General features: G+C 39.8%; 1 protein-coding gene across 1 annotated transcript in view; it reads left to right on the top strand.

Annotated features, from left to right (window-relative positions):
* The first annotated feature begins 3,729 nt into the window (after positions 1-3,729).
* The window catches only part of mtmr11 (myotubularin related protein 11), a 31,987-nt gene continuing 14,402 nt past the window's right edge, over positions 3,730-21,314 (top strand). The window contains exons 1-5 of the mRNA XM_044359346.1: positions 3,730-4,260; positions 11,874-11,943; positions 20,057-20,193; positions 20,328-20,397; positions 20,970-21,109. Coding sequence (XP_044215281.1) covers positions 4,204-4,260; positions 11,874-11,943; positions 20,057-20,193; positions 20,328-20,397; positions 20,970-21,109 — 474 coding nt within the window. The 5' untranslated portion in view covers positions 3,730-4,203. The remainder of the gene's footprint in view (positions 4,261-11,873; positions 11,944-20,056; positions 20,194-20,327; positions 20,398-20,969; positions 21,110-21,314) is intronic.

Here is a 21,314-nt window from a genome sequence, read left to right as displayed (position 1 = left end):
TCACAAAAGCCGATCAAGGAAGGAAGGAGTCTTCTTGATGTGCATTTAAAGTGACACTAGAGTTTTAATGACAATAAAACACTTAAATAACGCTATTTCCCAAAAAAAAAAAAAAACATTAGCATTTGCTGTGTTTATGTGTGTTGACAGTGTTCATGCACTAGCATTGTAATTCAGATGAGACCTATGAAGTGTTCCCTTACTGTGGGAAGGTGATGCCTGTTTTTAATAATGTGTGTGTGTGTGTGCATACTCTCTTTCCCTCCCTCCAAAGTACGTAATAATTAGCTTACAATTAGCTTACAGGGATGCCTCAGAAACATGTAAAACATCAGACTTAGGCTACAAACACTTTTTTGTATTTAAGAAAAAAAAACAATGAGAGGTTGTATAAATATGTTCCAAGTTATTTTTGTAAGCCCAAAGTTTTACAGTGTTTTTAAAAGGGTAAGAATGTATATTGTTGGATCTAAAACAGGTGTGGATGATAAGCTTGTAAGAGACTGGATTTGGGGTAGAATCGGTGTTTACCAGAAAGTGACATTTTGGCTGTCGAAAGCGACTCCCAGACGAGCCTCTCGATACTCGAGGCTGTCTCACTGCAAACTAATTTCCTTAATGCTGACCTAACAAGATACCATTTGAGAATATATATTTATAGTGAGATTTTTTTAATAGGTTTCCTTGTGGAATGTTTAGTTGAGACGATTTTAGGATGTTCTTTCTGACATGGCTAGTTGTCCAGCAGTCTGGCTTTTAGTTGTTTGTTGCTTTTTTTTTTTTTTTGATTTGTAAATTTCGTTTACTTTTTTTCTACAGCCACCAATCCGTGCTATGCTAAAACATGACAGTAATGTTCTTGTTGACCCAGCTCGTTTCCTCCAGACCAGAAGAGAAATGGCTCAGAATTTGTTTTGCAACACAACTGACCCGATATATATTTTTATATCTTGTACAATACTGTCATTTCTGTGGGAACAGAATATTCATCATCAGTGACATTAACATGGAATACTTCGAGTTGCATGGGACTGGAACTGTTGCATGTAAATGGCAATCCATTTTACCAAATTTGTGCATTATTTTAACTTGATTTCAGTTGTCCTGGTATTTTGATCTGTTTTTATTTTTTATTGTTTTAATGTTTTGATTTTTTTTTTTTTTTTTTTTTTGAGAGGAGAGCCCTAAGGCTGTGTGACAGTGCAATCTGGATAGAAAGAACATCAGATTTTATGTTAGGTTATTATTATTATAATTATTAATTTTTTTTGCACCGTTTGAATAAATTCTCATTGTATTTCAAGAACGCTATGCTTCCTCTGTTCTCTGTTTCCTATGAAAAAAACCTCTTGTTATCTACAGAGTCCTGGATCATTAAAGCAATAACCACATTATCACAGAACTGGGATTTATTCCATAAATATATAACGGAAGGTATTTCTGTAGTGTAATTCTTTTTCAACAAAATGCATATAATAATAAAAAGCTGGTTTTATGCACTTTATATTTTTATCCATACATTAAGTATAAGGACTAGCTGGTAGCTTGGATTGGTCAACATTTATCTTACATTTTCTTTATAATTAAAACCCCAAACTCAGCTTGTATAAGGTTTTAGGATGATGGTGTCAGTCATCCGTCCTGCCGAAATTATCATCATCACTATTATAGAAAATTGAGCAGTAGAGACATAAAAAACACTCAGAAACATTTCAATGGCACAGAAATAAATGGAAAGAAAGCTTATCCTTATATTATACTGTTAATACTAGTTATCTGTCATTCTGTATTACCCTAACCTTGTTGCATTATACATTGTTGAATACCTCCAGCTCAGATGATGCAAGGTCCTGTGTCTGGGACTGTTTTATGTATTAGAGAAATCGGAGACCCTTATGTAATATTGAACAGTTTCCCATGTGGTCAAAAATCCAGACCTCTCTATTATAGTTCACAAGGACACTGGCTCCCCACCTGTTCAGCAGGACAGACTGCCGCTCAGGATTATTCAGACTTTCCCTGTTCTAGCTGGAAAGGAATTTTTTTTTTCTGAATTGGTCTCCTGTACTGGTCTTAAAGAGAACCATTGGTGGTTTCTTGCCACGAGTTTGGATGAAGAGAGAAGAGGAGCCAGTCCCCACACAGACTTGCTGAAGGATCATCAAAAGGTACTGCTGAGCCTGTAGATGGTAAATTGACCAGTATATTTTATTTTTCTGGACGGGTTTTGAATGCTGGAAACACCAGAAGGTCAAGAGTTTAATGTGTTTTATGGATGTTGGCTGACTGGATCAGATACTTCCTCAATTTAGACCCTTAAAATTAAGTTTCCTGAGTACAAAGCCAAAGCCATTTCATAATCACCGATTGTGAAAAGCAAAATTGACTCATTCATAAGTGTGTGCATCACAAAAAGCTGTTTCCATGGATGTCATTAAAGGCCAAACAGATCATGCAGGCAACACCGTTGGAGACCAAAGTCAAACGTGAACCACTTTAAACAGATTTGTCAGGTGCGTCAACAAACGACACAGTTATATCAAACGGTAATTTTATATCAGAACAAGGACCAGATAAATGAGCTTGGACACCATAAATCATAAGTTTAAGGAATTTGAAAATAATTATACAGTTTAATATGACTTGCAGTGGTGAAAAATAACCAGTGTTTTCCACAACAACCAGGAAGAAGTATTCAGATCCATCAGTAAAAATACCAATACAGCAATGTAAAAATACTCTTATTACAAGTAAAAATAATGCATAAAAATCCTACTTAAGTAAAAGTACATAAGTATTAACAGCAAAATGTACTTAAAGTATTGGTTTGGTCCCTCTTGCTGATATATTATTATATATGACATCATTAGATTATTAATACTGAAGCATCAGTGTGTAAACAGCATGTGACTGCTTACATTACTGTTGTAGCCGCTGGAGGTGGAGCTAGTTTCAACTACTTTATATACAGTTTAGTTTAGTTTAGTCCAGTGGTTCCAAACCTAGGGGTCGGGCCCCTCCAAAGAGTCACAAGATAAATCTGAGGGGTAGTGGGATGATTAATGGGAGAGGGAAAGAAGAAAAAACAAAATTCTGCAACACAAATCTGTTTTCAATTATTTGGACTTTTACTTTCATCTTTGATATTTGTTGAAATATTGGATCATTTGAACATTTATTGAAATGAAACCATGTGAGAAGTTTAAAAGGAAAAATCACTATTTGGTGGAGCTGTTAACACCTCACAGACATCTGAAATGTGACCCCGACTACACACTGCTTTTTTAATAAGACATCAAAGGCCAAAAAAGACTGGAAACCACTGGTTTCATCTTTAAACTATGTGTTGTATTTTAAAAGCTTGTTATATTATCCGTTGTGTCAAATCTTCATCTGAAAAATAACCAAAGCTGTCAAATAAATGTAGTGGAGTAGAAAGTACAATATGTCCCTCTGAGATGTAGTGGAGTGGAAGTATAAAGTAGCAGACTCAAGCAAAGTACAAGTACCTCAAAATTATACTGAAATACAACACTTGAGTAAATGTGCTTTCCATCACTGCTCATAACGAGGGTTTTTACTTTTTAATACTGTAAGTGCATTTTTGCTGAGATTTGCTGACTCTTACTGTCAGTTTGGGGCTTTCGGTGCACTTTTTGATGATCCAGATGTACTGGCCCTTTAAGGAGCTCCACTGCTGCACTTAGCTTTTTTTTTTTTTTTTTTTTTTCCACCAGTATGTGTTTCACTATGGCGAACGAATAAACAAATAGAAAGCAATGGGTAGCAAAGCGTCAGTAACGGTGAACACATCTCTCCGCGAGTGACTAACACTAACAGTATTAATAGTCCAGTGACTGATGGTACATTTCAGCTGGGTGTGCTGTTGTTTTTCGTGCGGCCAGGACACAGAGGCTGTCAGTGCGAATAGCGATGAAAAGAGCGAAAATAGTTTGCTTGTCCACACTGAACACCTCTGTTGTTGCAGCCGGTGATACAGGCTAGCCGTTACTGGACTCCGGACCTGTTTTTTTTTTTTTAACGGTTTTTCTTGGATAAAAATGGAAAGAGGAGAACGCTAACAACACGACCGTTACCTGATAATATCACACATTTTTTAAAAAAATATTTTCTTTCAGTGGGCTTTATTTCGCTCGTATTTTCTTTTTTTTTTAATTAACTCGAGTTGACCTGTCGTTAAAAATGTTGACTGGATCTAAAACAACGTTCAAAGTCAGACAAATGCTCCCAGATATCAAGGTAAGGTCATGACGATATTTGGCAGGCGTATCATTAAGTTAGGTTAGCTAACTGACGCTAACTAGTTAGCCCTGTTGAGTGTAAGCCTAACCCTAACACTAACTAATTGTATCCCGTTTGTACTGTTAAAGACTGAGCTACTAACTTAATTTAGAAATAACAAACTCAGTCTGAGTAATGGCGCTTTAAATTCTATTAGTGGTAATTGTCTTTTGATACGCAGCAGATGTCATTTTCTAAGCTTTTGATGATGAAAATGCAGCTCACGCTAAAGCCAGTTTTCCTTTTATTTGTATAGCTTCCTTTTTTTATATCTGTTGTGGGAGTTTACACTATATTAAAAGCATCAGTGTGTAGAGTGTATGTATTCCAGTTGAGTAATGATTTTCAAGTCATTCAGATGGAAGTTTGTCACATCACATCTTATTGCTTTGCTTTGTAGTACATAACTCAACACTCCTCATGTGATTGAAAACCAAAAGGGTCAGGATGCAGGCAATGTCACAATGCAGGAAACACCAGCCATCATTCATCATGCTGTGCTATAAATGAGTAGTCAGGTAGTTTGCAGTCTGGCTAGATTAGAAACCTGCTGCCCCTGAATGTAGTTATTTCTGTTCACAACTGAGGATGGCAGCTTTGCAGGAGGAAACTAGGCTGTATATGGCTGCTGTTTCCTTTTGTCTGCACAACAGGGAGATACATCATTACTGTAAGAATACATAACATAATATCATCAGTCTTTGATCCTTCATATGGGATTACATTGTTGTACACTAAGACTAATGGTATTCACAGTCATCATCTCTAGAGAACTGTGCATCCAACAGCTGTAGCCAGTTTCAGCTGCTGTAATTTGCCAAAGCTTGAAAAGGTCACATGATACGACAGCTTTGAGAAGCTGACGGTGAAATCCTTGCACTACTGCATCTCAAATGATCAGTAAGATGTTCTTGTTAAGGAGCATCTGAGAGGATAGAGTAGGTGGACTCATTAGTTTGATAGACAGCACAAAGCAATGTGTACGCACAGTATGAATGTGTTCAGAGTAGCCTGTTCCTTTGGGAGCAGTCTCTTGGCACCGTCTTTTTTTGTTGCCTGGCTTTTTGTTTCTCCCTGGTTATTTTCAGCAGCCGCAGGGGGAAAACAAGAACAGATGCCCCTTTACTCTGCCCTGGGGCGAGGCTCGCATGTGGAGTGGGGGGGGGGGGGGGGGGGGGGGGGTTGATGTGCACTGCACAACATCTGTCTGTCGCCATGGAGACAGCAGTTGGGTGGTGGAGGAGTTTTGAATTTGATTACCTCAAAACGAGAGGCGCCGAAATCATCACAACCCCCCTACCAGTGCGTTCCACCACTGTCCAAGTATGAGAATGTGGCTGAACCAAAGATATGGTAATGTAGAGTGGTAAGCTGTGTAGATTATATGCACAGGCCACCCACACACTCATATGGGTTTCCTCTCCATGAGCATGTGTTAAGACTGCTTTGGAAAACTGAATCCAATCAGAGGCTGAATTTGGACCAGATGGTGTTGCAGTCTCCATGTGCTGGTGAATCTTCTCCTCTGTTATCAGAGTGTTGTGCTTAAGCCGTTTTGGCTGATAGAAACTATGAACCTGAGAGGTATGAAGAAAACAACAGCGATTATTTGTTATTTTCATTAGCGAAGTATCTACCAATTATTTTCTGGATTAATTGTTTAGGCTATGAAAAGAATGGTGCTCACAATTTCCCAGAGGCCACAGTGATGTCTTCAGTTTCCTTGTTTTGTCTAACTTACAGTCTAAAACCTAAAAATATTTAATTCAGTGTCATATGACAAAGAAAAACAGGAAATCATCCCGTTTTGAGAAGCTTGATCCAGAGAATGTTTGGCATTTTTCTTGAAAAATGATTAAAATAGTTGCAGTCCTAAACGCTACATGAGGAAGCTCAGGCCTGCATCTTGACAGGATGGCCGGCATATCCAGGCTTATTTTGGCTGCGTCTATCCCCTTGTGTTCACTCTATCTGCATCTCCCAGCCAGCTTTGAAGCAGTCAGCAGGAAAGGCACACAGCACAAAGCTCCACAGAAGCAAAAAATGCCAGAGGAGGGATCATCTGAGCTCTATTCAGAGTGGCTGAAGATGCGAGCCTGATAGGAGTGGGTCAAAGCAGTACAGACACACCCACACCCATTCCCATAGGACTCAGACATCACATTCGCTACCGGCCCCTGAGTTGCTAGAGCTTCCACCGCTTAAACAGAGCACAACAACAGCTTCTTCTTAATGTCAGAGCAGATTTATGGTCCCATCAGAGGGTGTATCGATCCGGCGTTGGGTGATAATTAACCAGCAGTGTTATTCACTCGCAAAAGAGCCTGGTCTGAAGAGGCTGGGTCGTTTGTCTGTTGTGATAAGTGATAATCTCACTTCTGGGATCTTAGCAGTCAGAGTAAGTGCCTGTCAAATTCATACAAGAGACGATTATGAGGCACTGAGAATGTTCAATATTCAGCATTAGGTTTTCACTTAAGCCATTGAGCTGACACTCATCTGCAGTGATGAGCTGTTAGTGATGGGTTTAGAGACACAAGTGTGCTCCAGAGACCATGAGGCGTAAATGCTGCTGTTGTTGATGGACGCCGCCGGCTGTTGTTGTCGGCATCAGACGTGTTAACTTTGTAGTCGCAGAACGGTCTGTGTAGCCAAAAGAAGAATATAGCTAATGCAGTACGGTATGAGTTTGGTATGTCAGGGCTCCACTGACAGGCGTTACAGTGACTGATGAAAAGCTGATGAAAATGCTGTCAAATCAAATAGTGTGTGGATTTGTACACGCTGGCTGCCCAGACGATGATTCCTACTGACTTTGGCGATCCACTGACTTCTCCTCTAGTGCCACCAGCACGTTGACATATGTGGTTTTGAGTGAAATGTCTCAAAAACTATGAAATTTGGCTCAGACATTCGTGCCCCCCTCAGTATGAGTTGTAATAACTTTTAATATCGCACCATCATCAGGTCAAAATTTTCGTTTTTTCGATATTTGGGTTTTTAACAAATGCCCATCAGCCTCAGCTGTACTTTGTGTGTATTGACGATTAACCTGATAATTAATCATTAACATGATAGCATTTTCATTGAGCACATATTGACATTCTGACGTTAGCTTTGCCTATTATCAGCCTCACAGAGTGGCTAGCAAGACTATATACTTTTAATCTTGTTGAATAACTATCCTCATGTAATAATCAAGGCCTCAAACACTGTTTTATTTGGCTTTAAATGACCTTTGAGCCTTCCCTTACCAATGTCACAGTCCATCAGCAACCGCAACAAGCCTGGCTTGACTCTCTGTCAGCACTGCACACTGCATCCGCAAAAATAAAAGGAAGAGATAATGAGGATGCAAACGTTATGAGACAATGATTCACAAATCGTTAAGCAGGGATACCGTGAAAAAGAGCCAGTAATTATCCATTTGTTTTGCGTCTAGAAGTCTGACTGATGGTGTTATAATGAACAACTGAGAGTTTGGGCACTGATGTGAATATTCCCCCGTGTTGCCAAGTGTTTATAATGGAAGGTTTCAGAATGAGAAGTTACAACAGGGAAAGTTATGCTAATTGCTGCAGGCTTTTGCAATAGAACGGGGTTAAAAGCTGGATATAGTGCCATGCAGAAATCCTCGTATTAAATATTAACCACAAGAATTCCCAGTTCATGAAACATTGATTTATTATTTTACTCTATATGTCAAGATCTGTCTGTGGTATTTCTGTGTTTTCTCATATCGAGGCTAAAATGCAGCTTGTGCCGGAATCCACCACACTGCACTAGAAAATAGATTTCCACTGAGGACCTCATTCTGCTGTGAACTGCTGATTACATTCAAGGCAGTTTTTTTTTTCTTTTGTTTTGCCCTTGGGGGGTTTTTCTTTTCAGCGCATGAATATATTTGATATGAGGTCTTCTGTTTCGACTGTAGCAAATACAGTATTTCTTTACAGATCTGCCGGCTATCCAGAAACGATGAGACGACTCAGTTGATTTTATTTCTCTAGACAAAAAAAAAAAATCTCAGAATTTATTCTGAATGGAAAAAAGGGGAAACACTTTAAAGCGTGCCACATTTAGCAAAACTGCGTCACGTCCTAAGTTTCCTTCCAAGCCAAATCACAATGTCATATGACTGTCCCCTTTCATGTGAGGAAGTGGAGATCACAATACAAATAAATGGGCTTTGATCCTTCGCAGTTCAGTGAACAGTGGCTAAAAGCGAATGTATATTTTAGAAGCCACAAGCAGAGCGTTTCTCAGTAAGAGTAGCTTTCAAAACAGACTCAGTAATTCAGTCTTGTTTGGAATTGAAAATCAAATGCTTGAGACCGTTCTTCTTTTTTTTTTTTAATGCTTTTTTAATGTTAGATTTTTGTCAGAAGAAGTGGCGGCCTCAGATGAAAATAAACTTTCCTTCCAGAAGGTTGTTTGGAAACTGAATTGTAGTGAAGCAACTGTCTAATTATCTTACTAACTAAATATATCAAATTATCTACTCATCTAATTGCGTTGTCAACTGTTCCACGTCAAATCAGATTCTAAGACATGATAGAAGATTCAAATTTTTAGAGATTAAGATGCTATAGAAGATTGCTATTCCTCCACCGTCCCTTTAAAATTCCCATCTCTTTTCCTTGTGAGTTTTGCATGTTGTTTAGGGAGAGAGAAGTATGTTCCAGACCCAGGAACACGCACGCTTACTGCTGAAGTCTGGCCGCAGTAGCAAGGGGAAGCCATGAGCAATGGAAACTGCAATAAGCCTTGGCCACTGTCCCTGAGGATGAAGGGAGGGAAGCAGGGGAGGGCAAAAGTGGGGCAGAGAGGCGGCACAGGGGAGGAAGAGGCAGTTATACAGCGGGGATGCCGAAGCCACACAATGAAAGGCAAATAAGTGAAATGTCAGCAAAAAGCACACGCACAGCCCTGGAAATGTGTTTCTTTTTGCGTGATATGTGACTCAGAGACTTCTGAGCAGACTTACTTTGTAAATGTTGTGTTTTAAATTTATGCCTAGATGTTATCTCATTCCTCTTTTCCTTATCTGTGTCGCCTGGTTTACCTCTGTATTGCAAAACATATAAGTGGAGGAGAACAGCTCAAATCTCAAATGCATTTGCTGTAGCTATTTTTAAACTGTCACATTCACTGAGTCCAGAAATCTTTTTTTTTTTTTTTTTTTTTGCTAGAAGCAGCTCTCTTCTTACCACATTTATCACATTATGTACATAGGCTAGCCTACAGTTGAGTGCCAGTGCTACTTGTGCATTGCAGTGTTATCTATTGAGTTCATTTGACCCTGAGGCACAAGTCTGTCAGTCTTATCGACCTTCAGAGGACAGAGCTAAGGCCCAAGACTTATGAAAGGAATGACAAAACAAGATCTGAATAGCCTCTGATGTTCTTAAAAGAGTATGAGGAATTCAGCTGTGGGTTTTCTGTGGGTGTTGATGGAGAGACAGAGGGAAAGCAAAATACATTTAAAAGCCAGATGTAAAAAAAAAATGAACAATGCTCTGGCAAGCTTAAAGTAAGTCTTGTAAAATGTTTAGTGTCCTGCCTTATAATTAAAAAAGTCTTGTTTTTCTCCAGCGGTTTTTGCCAACACATAGCTTTGGCCTTTAAATATGGTCAGTAAAGTTGTTGGAAGTGTAACCATATTTCAAATGTCTTAGAATAAACACAGCCTAGAAATCAATGTCAGGAAGAAGTCCATGATGTTGGCTAATTCCTGTAGGTTTAATACAGACTTTTGAGTTGGATGTATAGAACCATTTTATTGCAAAATATTGCAGCAAAATGTATGTGCAATTAAATAAAAACCATAAAACTGAAGAGAACTAAAAACTCGACAGATATGAAAAATGTATAGCTGCAATTATGAGTCGATTAGTCGACTGAAAGAAAATTAATCAAGCAACTAATGAGTCCGTTTTTCAGAAAAAAAATTCCAAATGCTCTGATTCCAGTTTCTCAAATGTGAATATTTCCTGGTTTCCTTAGTCCTCTATGATAATAAACTGAATATCTTTGGTTAGTTTGGTTGGACTGTTAGTTGGGACAAAACATTTTAGGACTCTGGCTTTAGGAAATACTTTTTTTCACAATTTTACAGACCAAATGACTAATTGATCAATCAGAAAAATAAGCAACAGATTAATCGATAATGAAAATAATTGTTAGTTGCAGCCCTAAAAAAATGTTCCATCGAGATAGCATCAGCATCAAAGTGAAAGTCTGTGAGTTTCTCTTTGATGTAGCCACATGTTCTTCAACCCCAGTCTCACATTAAAATGTGTAAAAAATTACTTTTTTGTTTTGCTTTCGCAGACAGAAACTTGACAGTCACATGATGTGGACACAGGCCGCTAGAAAAGAATAGGCCAAAAAAAAAAAAAGTAGGCATCTCACAATTTTACAGCTGTTATTGTGAAACTAACATGTTTTTCACTGTGGACCAACATAGCTGTTATTATGTGAGACCGAGGCGTGTTCTCACATGCAAAGAAAACAACCATCCATGAAAGTGTGATTTTACTATCTTTTCAAGGAGCAAAGTTCCTCTTTGTTAAACGTTCCTTGTTTTTTTTTTTTTATAGAGGGCTTACAACCTTAGAGTCTCAGGTTTTTATGAGCAGGCTGCTAACACAGAATTCACCACACTGCAAAACTGTTGGCATAACATTAGTGACTTGAGTGGATTCATTGTTATCGCTCACATGTACTTGCTGACTCAAAGAAATAGCTGCCGTGTTGTCGTGATAAAGCCGGTGCCTTAAATGAAACCATGATAAATAGTTTCACTGTGAGCAAAACTCAACCAGAATCGCTGAGGGAGTAGTTTGAAACTGTACAATGTATAGTTTTCTTGGATGTCAACTCAGGGCCTTTTCCTCTATTTCTGTACTACTCTAAAGCTTGTCCGCCACCTGTATAATCATATCGTCCTCTCACATTACAGGCCTCGGCATATTATGGGATTTCTAGCCGATAAATGTAAATGGCCTTCACAAAGGGGGGTTAGTAGCAAAGTTAAGTGGATCCATATGTGCTAGTAAGCACGTCGTCTGATTATAGTAACCCTTGTTGCTCTGTGGGGCTGGATGTTTCTTGTAGAATAGTCTCAAATACACAAGATCTCATGAGTTCCATAGAGGAAAGCAGGAACAAACAGTAACATGGAAACTTCGAATCATGAAGCATTGTGCGGTGGCTTTGTTTCTTTGTCTTTGGAAATGGGTCCACTGAGGCGAGCGAGGCTTTGATGAGAGAAGCAGGCAGCGCCTTGATTAAATATGATCAGGAACAAAGGTGACATAAGGCTCTGTGTGTGTGTGCTGTTTAGTCTGTTTCTTTGGGTAAACAATTTGATGATTCTGCGGCATAGGGGTTAAAAATAGAACAGTATTCCATTTAAATGAACACTGCTCACATAGTCTTCTGAGTCCTTATGAGACGTGTTTAACAAAATGTTGCATTGTGAAATACTGTGTTTGAATAAACAGCAGCCACTTCTGCAAATAGAGGGATTACATGGTGTTAATGTCAGCTCTGTTTTCCCTTCACAGGAGAGGATGCTGAGTCAGAGCGGGACGAACGCGAGGAGTCGAGATGTGTTTGGATTACGCTGCCTACCAGGTAAGATCGTGCTTTTATGAGCTGATGTATGTGGTCATCTATAAAAGCTTTTTAAATATGTGGGGTTGTTGGTGGCATAGTTCTTACTATGATCAAAATATGCCTGACTGTAACTTGTTTTTATTGTTCTTCCTAAACTTCTACTTTTGACAAAACTATCCATCTTGCAATTAGAAAATAAATAAAAAGTCTACTGTAACAAACAGTTTGCAGCTTAACACAACAAACATGTGAAGGCACTAAATGATATAACACATGGCAGCACAAATTTAAATGGACAACTGCCACTGTTGCTACTGCACTGCTGAAATATCAACACTCAATAACATTTGGCAGAAAAGTGCTACTGCATTCATTGTTCTCTGTGGTTTGACATGCCCATATTGAACTTGTAGCCACACCTGGACCAGGAATGTCACAGCAGGTGCTTTTCCTTGAGATGGTAAAAGATCTGCTGTTGAAAAGCTAACGCGCTGAGCAAAAGTCACATATTTATATCACACAGCCACATATTTCTCCGTTCTCTATTTCTGTGTTTAGCGTCTTCAGGTTAGGCTAACGCATTGTTGCTAACTTTTGAACTCCTTCACTTTTCCAGCACTCGGGGAAACAATACACGTGACTTTTCTTGGTCTTGACAAGCTGCAACATTTTTTAACTGACTCACTGCAGTCTGTACTGTACATTTAGCACCAGATTGACAACTTCTAACCTGCTAACCTTTTCCTCTGCTCCACTCGCATTCACCGTCACTTTTCTGCCGCTCGCTCTCTCACTCAACCACTCACTCACCCGCTACGCACACATATTACGTACTGCCCTATTCCTTAACAGAGCTACGCTACCAAGAGTTTCCTAGGCAACGACACAGACGTTAACTCATGTTTCGGAACAGCGCTGCACAGAGGCTCCCAAATGCTATTGGTTTCCAAGTGAATGGATATTTGATGTTATTTTTGGCATTAAAAAAATATTTTCTTGGCCTGGCGGGGGTTCTCGTTGGCCTGGTGGCCCGCCAGGCCTGTACAATTACAGTGGAAGCACTGGTAGATGCTTACAAAGTGATTACTCAGTTTTAGGCAGTAATTCATTACTTTGTAACAGTAATGTGATTACCTTTTTCAATAACAAGTAGTGTAAGGGATTACAATTTGTAATTCAGTAATTAAATTACAGTTAGAGTCCTCACTACTTTCGACCTTGATATATTTGTTGTCTTCTTGGTAGTTTAATGGAGAGCTGATATGGTGGACAGACTGGTCCAGTATGTGCTAGCTTGGTGTGGAGACACAGTTTGTGGCCACCAAAGACTTGGGAACTGCAACGTTGTCTTCTTTGCATGTTCTGCAACATCTTTAGCTGGCTTGCTAACGTTGAAGAATCACCAACTGGTTTAGTTCAGAGTTTGAGGCTGTGAGACCAATGCAGCTTCACTGACAGTACAGGATTTCATGCAGTCACTGGGGCTAACATAAGCTAGCTCAGTGTTTCCCACAGAATTAATTGTGGTGGAAAAAAAAAAGATTATTGAATAACTAGCTAACTTACCGTCAACACACACACACACACACACTGTCTGGAGTCGGACTTGTTCAGTTTTTACACACTTTGTCTTTTTTTTTCAACTCTTGTCCCAAATTTGATTTAATGTTACATCCTTCCTGGGACAACAGGAGGTCCGCTCAAGCCCTGCATGCTTGCTCATAACTTATTTGAAGAGTTCAGTCTCTGACATTGTGTTTAGTACATAGACAGACTAACTTGTCAGAGTCCTCTCTGCGGAGAAAACCGGGGAAAAGCCAACAACCATATATAGCCTACCCCTCTTCTTCTTCTTTTACTGGTGGACTACAAACCAGCGTTAAGGTGCACACTTACTGTACTGGAGTGTATAACATCAGGCTATTCACAGACAAAACCATTGTCATGTGTTTGAGAGAGAGAGAGAGAGAGAGCAATGTTGATATTGTGGCAGGCCGCCACAAATAAATGAATGTATGGGAAATCCTGCAGCTGTCGATGGTCAATAAATACCTCCAAACTGTTGGCTGGCTGCTTGTTGAACTACAATGTCATGTTTTCTTTTACGTATTAAAGGGTGTGAAGAACAACTTTATTATTGTATTTATTATGAGAATTGTTCTTAATACTGCAAGTGTTGCTCTCTTGTCTTGACACCCTCAGACTTCTTTCCTTCTCCACGTACCTTGGAAGTAGGTGAATTTGTACCATAAATCCTTACTCTCCTTCTACGCGTGTTAAACATAAAAGACGATCCTCCGACTGTGTCTTAACCTGATGCGCCAGATGGTTTGTAACACAGAACCATTTAAGACGTCGTCCTTGGAAACTGTTTGGAAAAGGGCAGGCGCTTTCAAAAAATATTTGGCAGGTAATTGGACGAACCATCTTATCTCGCAAGGCAGCTGGATTCGCGAGATCACGGCCCGACAAGCTGGATTCTCACGTCATGTTGTGATCTCGCAAATCCAGCTGCCTCACAAAAAGAATCCTTCATGGACCACCCTACCCTCAACTGTTCAAACCCCTGCTCCGGAGAGTGTTTTTTTTTTTTTTCAGCTACATCTACAAAAGGTCAACCCTCTTAATACCAGTGATAATCTGCTGGATAGTAGAGAGCTACAGAAACTCTCTGCTGCTGCTGCTGCTGCAGCGTAGGTTATTTCCTGAGCCTGGCTCATATTCTTGTGTCAGCAACCCCCTACAGTACAGGAGCTTTTAATAAGAATGGCAGCAGACCAGAGGGCCATGATCTGAGACAGGCTAGTTTTTTTTAACACTGCACATCAATAGTGACTTTCAGCACTCTTCACTAAAGCAGATTATGTGTAAATGAGTGAGTGAGTGTGTTTTAGAGATGGGTTTATGTTTATGAGACGCTCCCTTGATGTTTTCCAGGTTCAGCTCACATCCACCTTATGATTTTTCTTCTTGTTTTTTTTTTACTTTATCCTTTTTATATATATATAGATTCTATTTATTTTGTCTTTCTTCTCTAGCTTTCTTTTTAATGAAGCTGGATTTTTTTATTGTCTCAGTAATGTTTTGTTATGACACAGGACGTTGTGGGCTTACACTGAGCTTTCACACATGCAAACATATTCATATACAAACTAAAGTCACACACGTTCATGCATTGCACACGACTCTTTACACACACACACATACACACACACACACACACACACACTTCCTTCCTTATTTCATTCACTTACCCAGCTAATTTGTTTTCCAGCAGTGTGTTTTGATCAAATACTTTCCAGACTCTGACTGCTGGTCCTTCACAACACACACAGGGATCCTATTCTTAGCTGTTAACATTTCACTGTGAAATGTCGTCTGCCTTTACTTTTTTTTTTTTTTTTCCTCCCTGCCAGCTTTCAACTTCATCTCCCATTTCCAACTCCTTCATACTGTTCTCTTACGTCTCTCCTCCTTCACTTTCTTGCTATTTCCCTCTCTCTCCATCTTCATTCCAGGCAGATTAGAAACACAGCTGTCCATGAAAACCTGTTTTATATTAAGCAAGAGAAGAAGACAGATGAGCACTGGCAGAAATGCCATGCTTTTTTAAAAACCGTTATTCTCTTTTTCCATTGAGGTCAATATTAGCTACTCTGTGAGCTAAAATTACTTACTTTTAGTCTGCTGTAAATGTGGCATTTAATCATATTTTGGGCATTTTGTATTTTTAAACAGATTCAGATTTACAGGCAGGGAAATCTGTCCTTTTGGCTCTGTGTACACTCTGCAGAATAAGTGTTGAGACAATTTGTGAGAACAAGTTCACTTTCAGACACAAAGGAGTGGCGAGTCAGTGTTACCAGCTCAAAGGGCTCACGTTGCACCTGTGGACTGTCTCCCTCTCTCTTTTTCCCTTTCTCTCACTCCAACACACACACACTCTACAAAGGGATGGGTCATTTGTCAACCCTGCATAAAAAAAAAACGTATCAATAACAACAAAGCGATGATGTTGTCGCATGTCAGGGTTATGTCACTGTTAACTTAGATTGCGTTAAAAAAACTAGTTGCACCGACAAGTTGAGAACTACCGTGTGGACGACAGAATCCAAAAATACGTTTGCAAAAGTCGTCCAGTTCTCCCAGTAGTTAACGGGCGGTGTTCGGCGTCCCAGCGTTCTCATGTGACACCGGGACACAGGACCGCAGAAACCGAGCCGGTCTGCGGGAGGGCGAACAGGTCAGGACAGCTCAAACAGCCATAGGTAGATCATGTACCTTTTCAATGCTGCGAGGAGGGGGGAGGGGGTATACTGTCCGTGCACACACAATGCCAAGAGGCCAGGACCCCCTTCAGAGCAACTTCACAATCCCCTTTCTCCACAGTCTTATGTTACCGTAGGATTTAAAACTTGTCAATCAGCTTTATTCCTCGCTGATTGATGGACAAGAGACCGGGGCCTTGATATACTTGGGTTTCAACTTTGATATTGAAAGAGAGATACCTGTTACTTTGAATGGAGGTTTTTGCGGTGTATAGTCCATGACTGGGCAACACAGATAAGACACAGGATTTTATGTGATATTTACATAGAGATACAGTGCAGTACAGTGTCTTGTTTGAAATCAAATAGGCCCTATATTAAATGATGAATGTTTTGGTTTGCTGGATAGCAATGGCAGTGTAAGCAGTTTATGGACATGCTAGTGAAAGGGAAAGCAGGACAAGTTTTTGCTTTTGTTCCATCACATTACAAGCTAACCTAACTCGGTTGTCATTTTGAAAATGTAGTCAAACTCGGTGGATGTTGCATCACATGGTGGTTGGTGGTTTTGGGTTGTGCGTACTGTAAACAGAACGACAGAGCAGACTCCTGGACATTTTGTGCTGTGTCAGATTATTAGGAAGGCCCCAGACATCCAGGGCTTTTCTCATCCTCATTTCTACGGAAAATATCCAGCTGACGGTTTGTGGATATAAACACATCTGTACCCTTAGATTTAACCCAACATAAACCATTCCTGGTCTTTACTCATCTCTCTAGTACGTTGAGAAGGGCAGAAAACCTTTTGCTCTGCACGCATCCCAGCTGAAAATGAGGAACAAATGTGGATAAAAACAAATAAAAATGGGCCGAGAGCATGTGGTTCACATCTTCCTCAGCTGTATTTTCTCAGGCTGATCCTTCAGGTCGCTCTCGCCTCATATCCAAGTCAGGGACCACAACATCAATAGAAACAGCTGAAACATTAAAGGGGGAATCAAAATTAAGCTTAATGTGGAAAAAAAAAACTGTGTTTACGCCTGGCAGCATATAAGAAATGCCAGAACGTTACAACTGCTTTCACATCGTGTACATTTAAAACATAACGACTACAGTCGGACTGCAAAGAAGCACCTGATTAAACTTCCTCCCGGCACCTCCACTTAACCACTTCTTCAGTATTTAAGTTTAAATTATTTCCTCTACTCTGAAGCAATATCTCAAGTGGGGCTGATACTTTCTGTCAGTCACATCCTGCTTCGTTGCTGCATGTGAGACTCTTCAAATACAGATAAGAAATGCCAGTAAATGCTGGGTTTCAATGTAATAAAACTATGTTATTCAGCATTTTGCCTCGAGGCACATAGTCTCTTGTTATTTTCGCCCCTCTGCTCCTCAGTTGGTCAAAGCTCCAACCCGACATTCAGTTTTGGCCCGCTGTCCATAACGCTGTCAGAGGGGGGATGTAAGTCATAAAACAATTGAAGAATCTACAGCAAAATCCAGGAATCTGAAATCAAACATTGTGTTTTGTGAGTTTGGTTTTTCTGCATAACTTTTCTTTTGTGTCTTATTATTGTCTACCATATTTGTTATTGCTGTGGAGTTCTTGCGCTCAATAAAAATAATATTTAATCCAAGCTGACTGTGGGGCACACCCAGAGCAAAAAGCGTACCAAAAAAATATCCCAGGCTGACCCAAACATCGCTGGCATATTCACACAAGCAGGAGACAGACCGATAATATATATAACCTAGTTTATAATGTATTAAAATAGTAAAATAGTGCGGCTTTAATCAATACAAAAGTAGCTACAAGTGCAATAATGCTGTGCTAGTAATCTTTCTGGAGATTTCCATGAAGAACATAAAAAAACGTTTTATTTGATTAAGGGACAACTGTCTCGTAAACACTTTCACTTGTTCAACTGACTCATGCTGGGGCTGAACCAGCCACTAGCACAAACTTCTTAACTCTCACTAAAGAGTGCAAAGAGGACCACAACCCTCTGTCCCCTGTCTTTATCTTCTTTTCAGCTCTCAAATTTTCAGGCCTGCAGGAATGTTTTAGGCTCTGTTGGACCCCGGGGAGACATTGAAACGAGGCATGCAAAGCCATAGATTGTCTTTTTGAAAAGACAAGCTCCCAACAAGGGTTTAGTTGTGTTCACTGTGCTAAGCATCTTAAAATCACTGTAGCTAGTTCATGTGTGGTCGGGTTTAATTGATAAGTCCAGCCAAGGGTTTTCATGCATGGTTTTGGAGACTGAAGGGCATAAGCATAATCATAGAGCACGCCCAAAGACTAAAACTCCTCTTGTGCAATCAGCAAATTATGGTGTTGGAAGCAAAGGCTCCTCTTCCTCTTTCTCTCCCAGCATAAACAAGTGTTTCATGTGTAAAAATGGCTCTTTCCTGTTTGTGCTTTGGTATCCTCCAAAACATTCATTAAGCTAAGAGCAAGGAGCAAGCGTTCTGCAGAGACCGAGCTCAATCCAACATCTCTACTGTCATTTTCTACGTAAGGTCTGTGCTAGTTCCTTCCACATGTGCAGTGAAGGAATTTTGTGTTTCCGAATGTTCAGAATGTGTTGTTTTTTTTTTCAGTTTCGAGGAACCAGCAGTCTTTCTCTGTCTTTTTCATGGTATTTTGAGCGACTATGAAAACATTTGCCTCGCCACGTGTCTTGCCAAACTCTTCTCATCACGGACAAAAAGGCCATTTTCTCCACATATACCCCTATCCTGGACTCTGTTGCCATGGAAACCCACAGTCTGGCTGGCAAAGGCTTTGTATTCCTGCAGGAGACTGTTATAAATGTGCCGCCTCACTGCCGTGTTTGTGTGCGTTTTGGTGAAATTGTTTTCCGTTTTTATTTCTTTGAGAGTGTTTATGATCGTCTGTGTTTGTAGGTAAAAGAGAATTTTACGAGTGAAAAAGTTTTGTTTTGAAGCTATTGTCCTGGAATTTAAGATGACTCTTCAACTTTCCTCTCCATTTAACCAAAGATTAGGATCTACCACTCTCAACAATATCAGTAGATTACTAATAAAAGTCCTGCACAGTATGTCAGCCTGTCAAATATTGATAATATTGCAAATTGCCCAGGACAAGGGCTCTGAAAATAGATTTCCAACTGGTTGTGACTCTGCACATCTCTGAAAATCCAGATGTACAGTTTCAAGATCATCTCAAGTAGCCTATACAGTGGACAATGCTCTCCTTCACTGAGACACTGAGACTTCATTGAGGCCTTCCTACACCCCTCCTACACCCAACTGCATCAACAAACTTTGCTTTTAATTGTCACATTTCAAAAACATGGTTAATCATCTGAACATGTTAGATTTCTACTAAAGTATCCACTTAATTCAATTTCTAAAGCCATGCAGTTCATGCTAAATTTTATACTTGTGACACCTACTGTTCCTGAGGTTTAAATTGTCAGTTTTGTGAGTTTTGAAATTCAGCACATGTACTTAATTTTGGTGCTTCACTGTAAGTTAGACAGCATTTACCAGCACAACAAATGAGCGCCCCTCTACTCTGGCCTGAGGACTTGTAACATAAGCGACGATTGAGGACATACCTTTTTGTGTAAGGGTGTTTGTTACACCCACTCCCAGTAGCCTGCTCCTGAACTTTCAAGCTGTTGTTTCTCCATCAATGCGCTTCCTGTTTTGTATCCTCACCGGAAGGCCCCCCCCCCCTCTATACACACAGTTATGCAATTTTACACAGATTAGTGGTCAACAATCTTCATAACTAGACATGTACAAAGTTAAAACCCATTGCCTGACATTTACTTAGTTTATTCCATCCAATAACCTCTGAAATACATCTCTCATGTTTTCCCTTCTAGGTGAGTGTGTACTTCAGAGAGCTGTTATGGTGAGGAAGAAGTTGACCGCCAGGGAAGGAAGAGGTTGGCTGTCTGGGACCCTCTTCTGTACACACTTCAGAGTCGCATTTGTGCCCCAGGACAGTCCCAAACCTGACGTGAGTCCCTCAGAACAGTTGTACTTATTAAAATATATCATATTCTATTACGGTATAAAGGATGACATTGTAAAAATGTTTTATGTAAATTTAATTTGTCCCACATTTGTTTTCTTTTTTTATTCATGATGCAGGATAATGCAGACCCAGTGCTTTTAGGAGATCATGATGTGGCTTTGGCATCCATAGAGAAGGTTGTGGTTGGTGAGTGAAACTTTATGCACACCTTTTTACTTGCAACCAATAAAGCATATTTTAATTCATACTATGACAGGAGATTTACTGACTAGTAGTACTTTTAGATAGCACTCCTGTTTGGGTCCAATCAAAGACTAGTAAACAGTAAATGATGCCTTTTGCTGAGATACTGTTGAAGCTGCAGCTAATGAGGAACTGATAGTGTACTTACTGTACACCACGTGCTTGACAGTGGAATGAATTCAGAGAACTTCCTGCTTGGTTAACAAGTTTATTTCAAGTTGTACAACTCTATCAGATATCTTGTTATTAATCATTTCGTTATCATAAAGGTATGAGGAAGCTGACATGTTGTACAGTTAAAAATGGATCCAGAAGTGACATGGTAGCCCAAACGTGGTGTGATAATTCAAGTAATGAAAGCACACGACTTAGATTTTTGCTATAAGATTAAGATTAAATGGCGTGTCTAATAGAACGTACAGGTTTTTGGCTTCTCTGTAAAGTTAATTAAAACCTACATACTCTAAGTCTCTTTGGTCCCTGACTCATTTGTCTTCCCCCCACCTGTGCTGCAGTGGGCCCAAACAGGACCAAGCTTGTGACCCCAAACTCCTCGCTGAAGTTCACCCCAGAGGAGCTCGTGCTTTACTGTAGGGACCTGCGAGTCGTCTGCTTCCTGTTCGACCGCCTCACTCCTGACGCACAGGTCATAGAGGTGTGTGGCCGTCGTCTCGTTTCTAGGAATTTATTGATCTCATTTAAGCATGACTAGGTCTGACACAAGGTAAAATACAGATCTTATTAGTGCACAGCTCCAAACACAGTCGCTGTTTTATACCTTCTTATAAGAAATTTCCAAATTCTGCTGCTAGAGAATTGTGTGGTAGGATTAGTGAATATTTGCATGCAATCTCTCAGTA

The sequence above is a fragment of the Thunnus albacares genome, chromosome 8 (genome assembly GCF_914725855.1).
Source record: "Thunnus albacares chromosome 8, fThuAlb1.1, whole genome shotgun sequence".
Taxonomy (NCBI): Eukaryota; Metazoa; Chordata; class Actinopteri; order Scombriformes; family Scombridae; genus Thunnus; species Thunnus albacares.
Note: the sequence above shows the minus strand (reverse complement) of the source record. Positions and strands in the feature narration are given on the sequence as shown.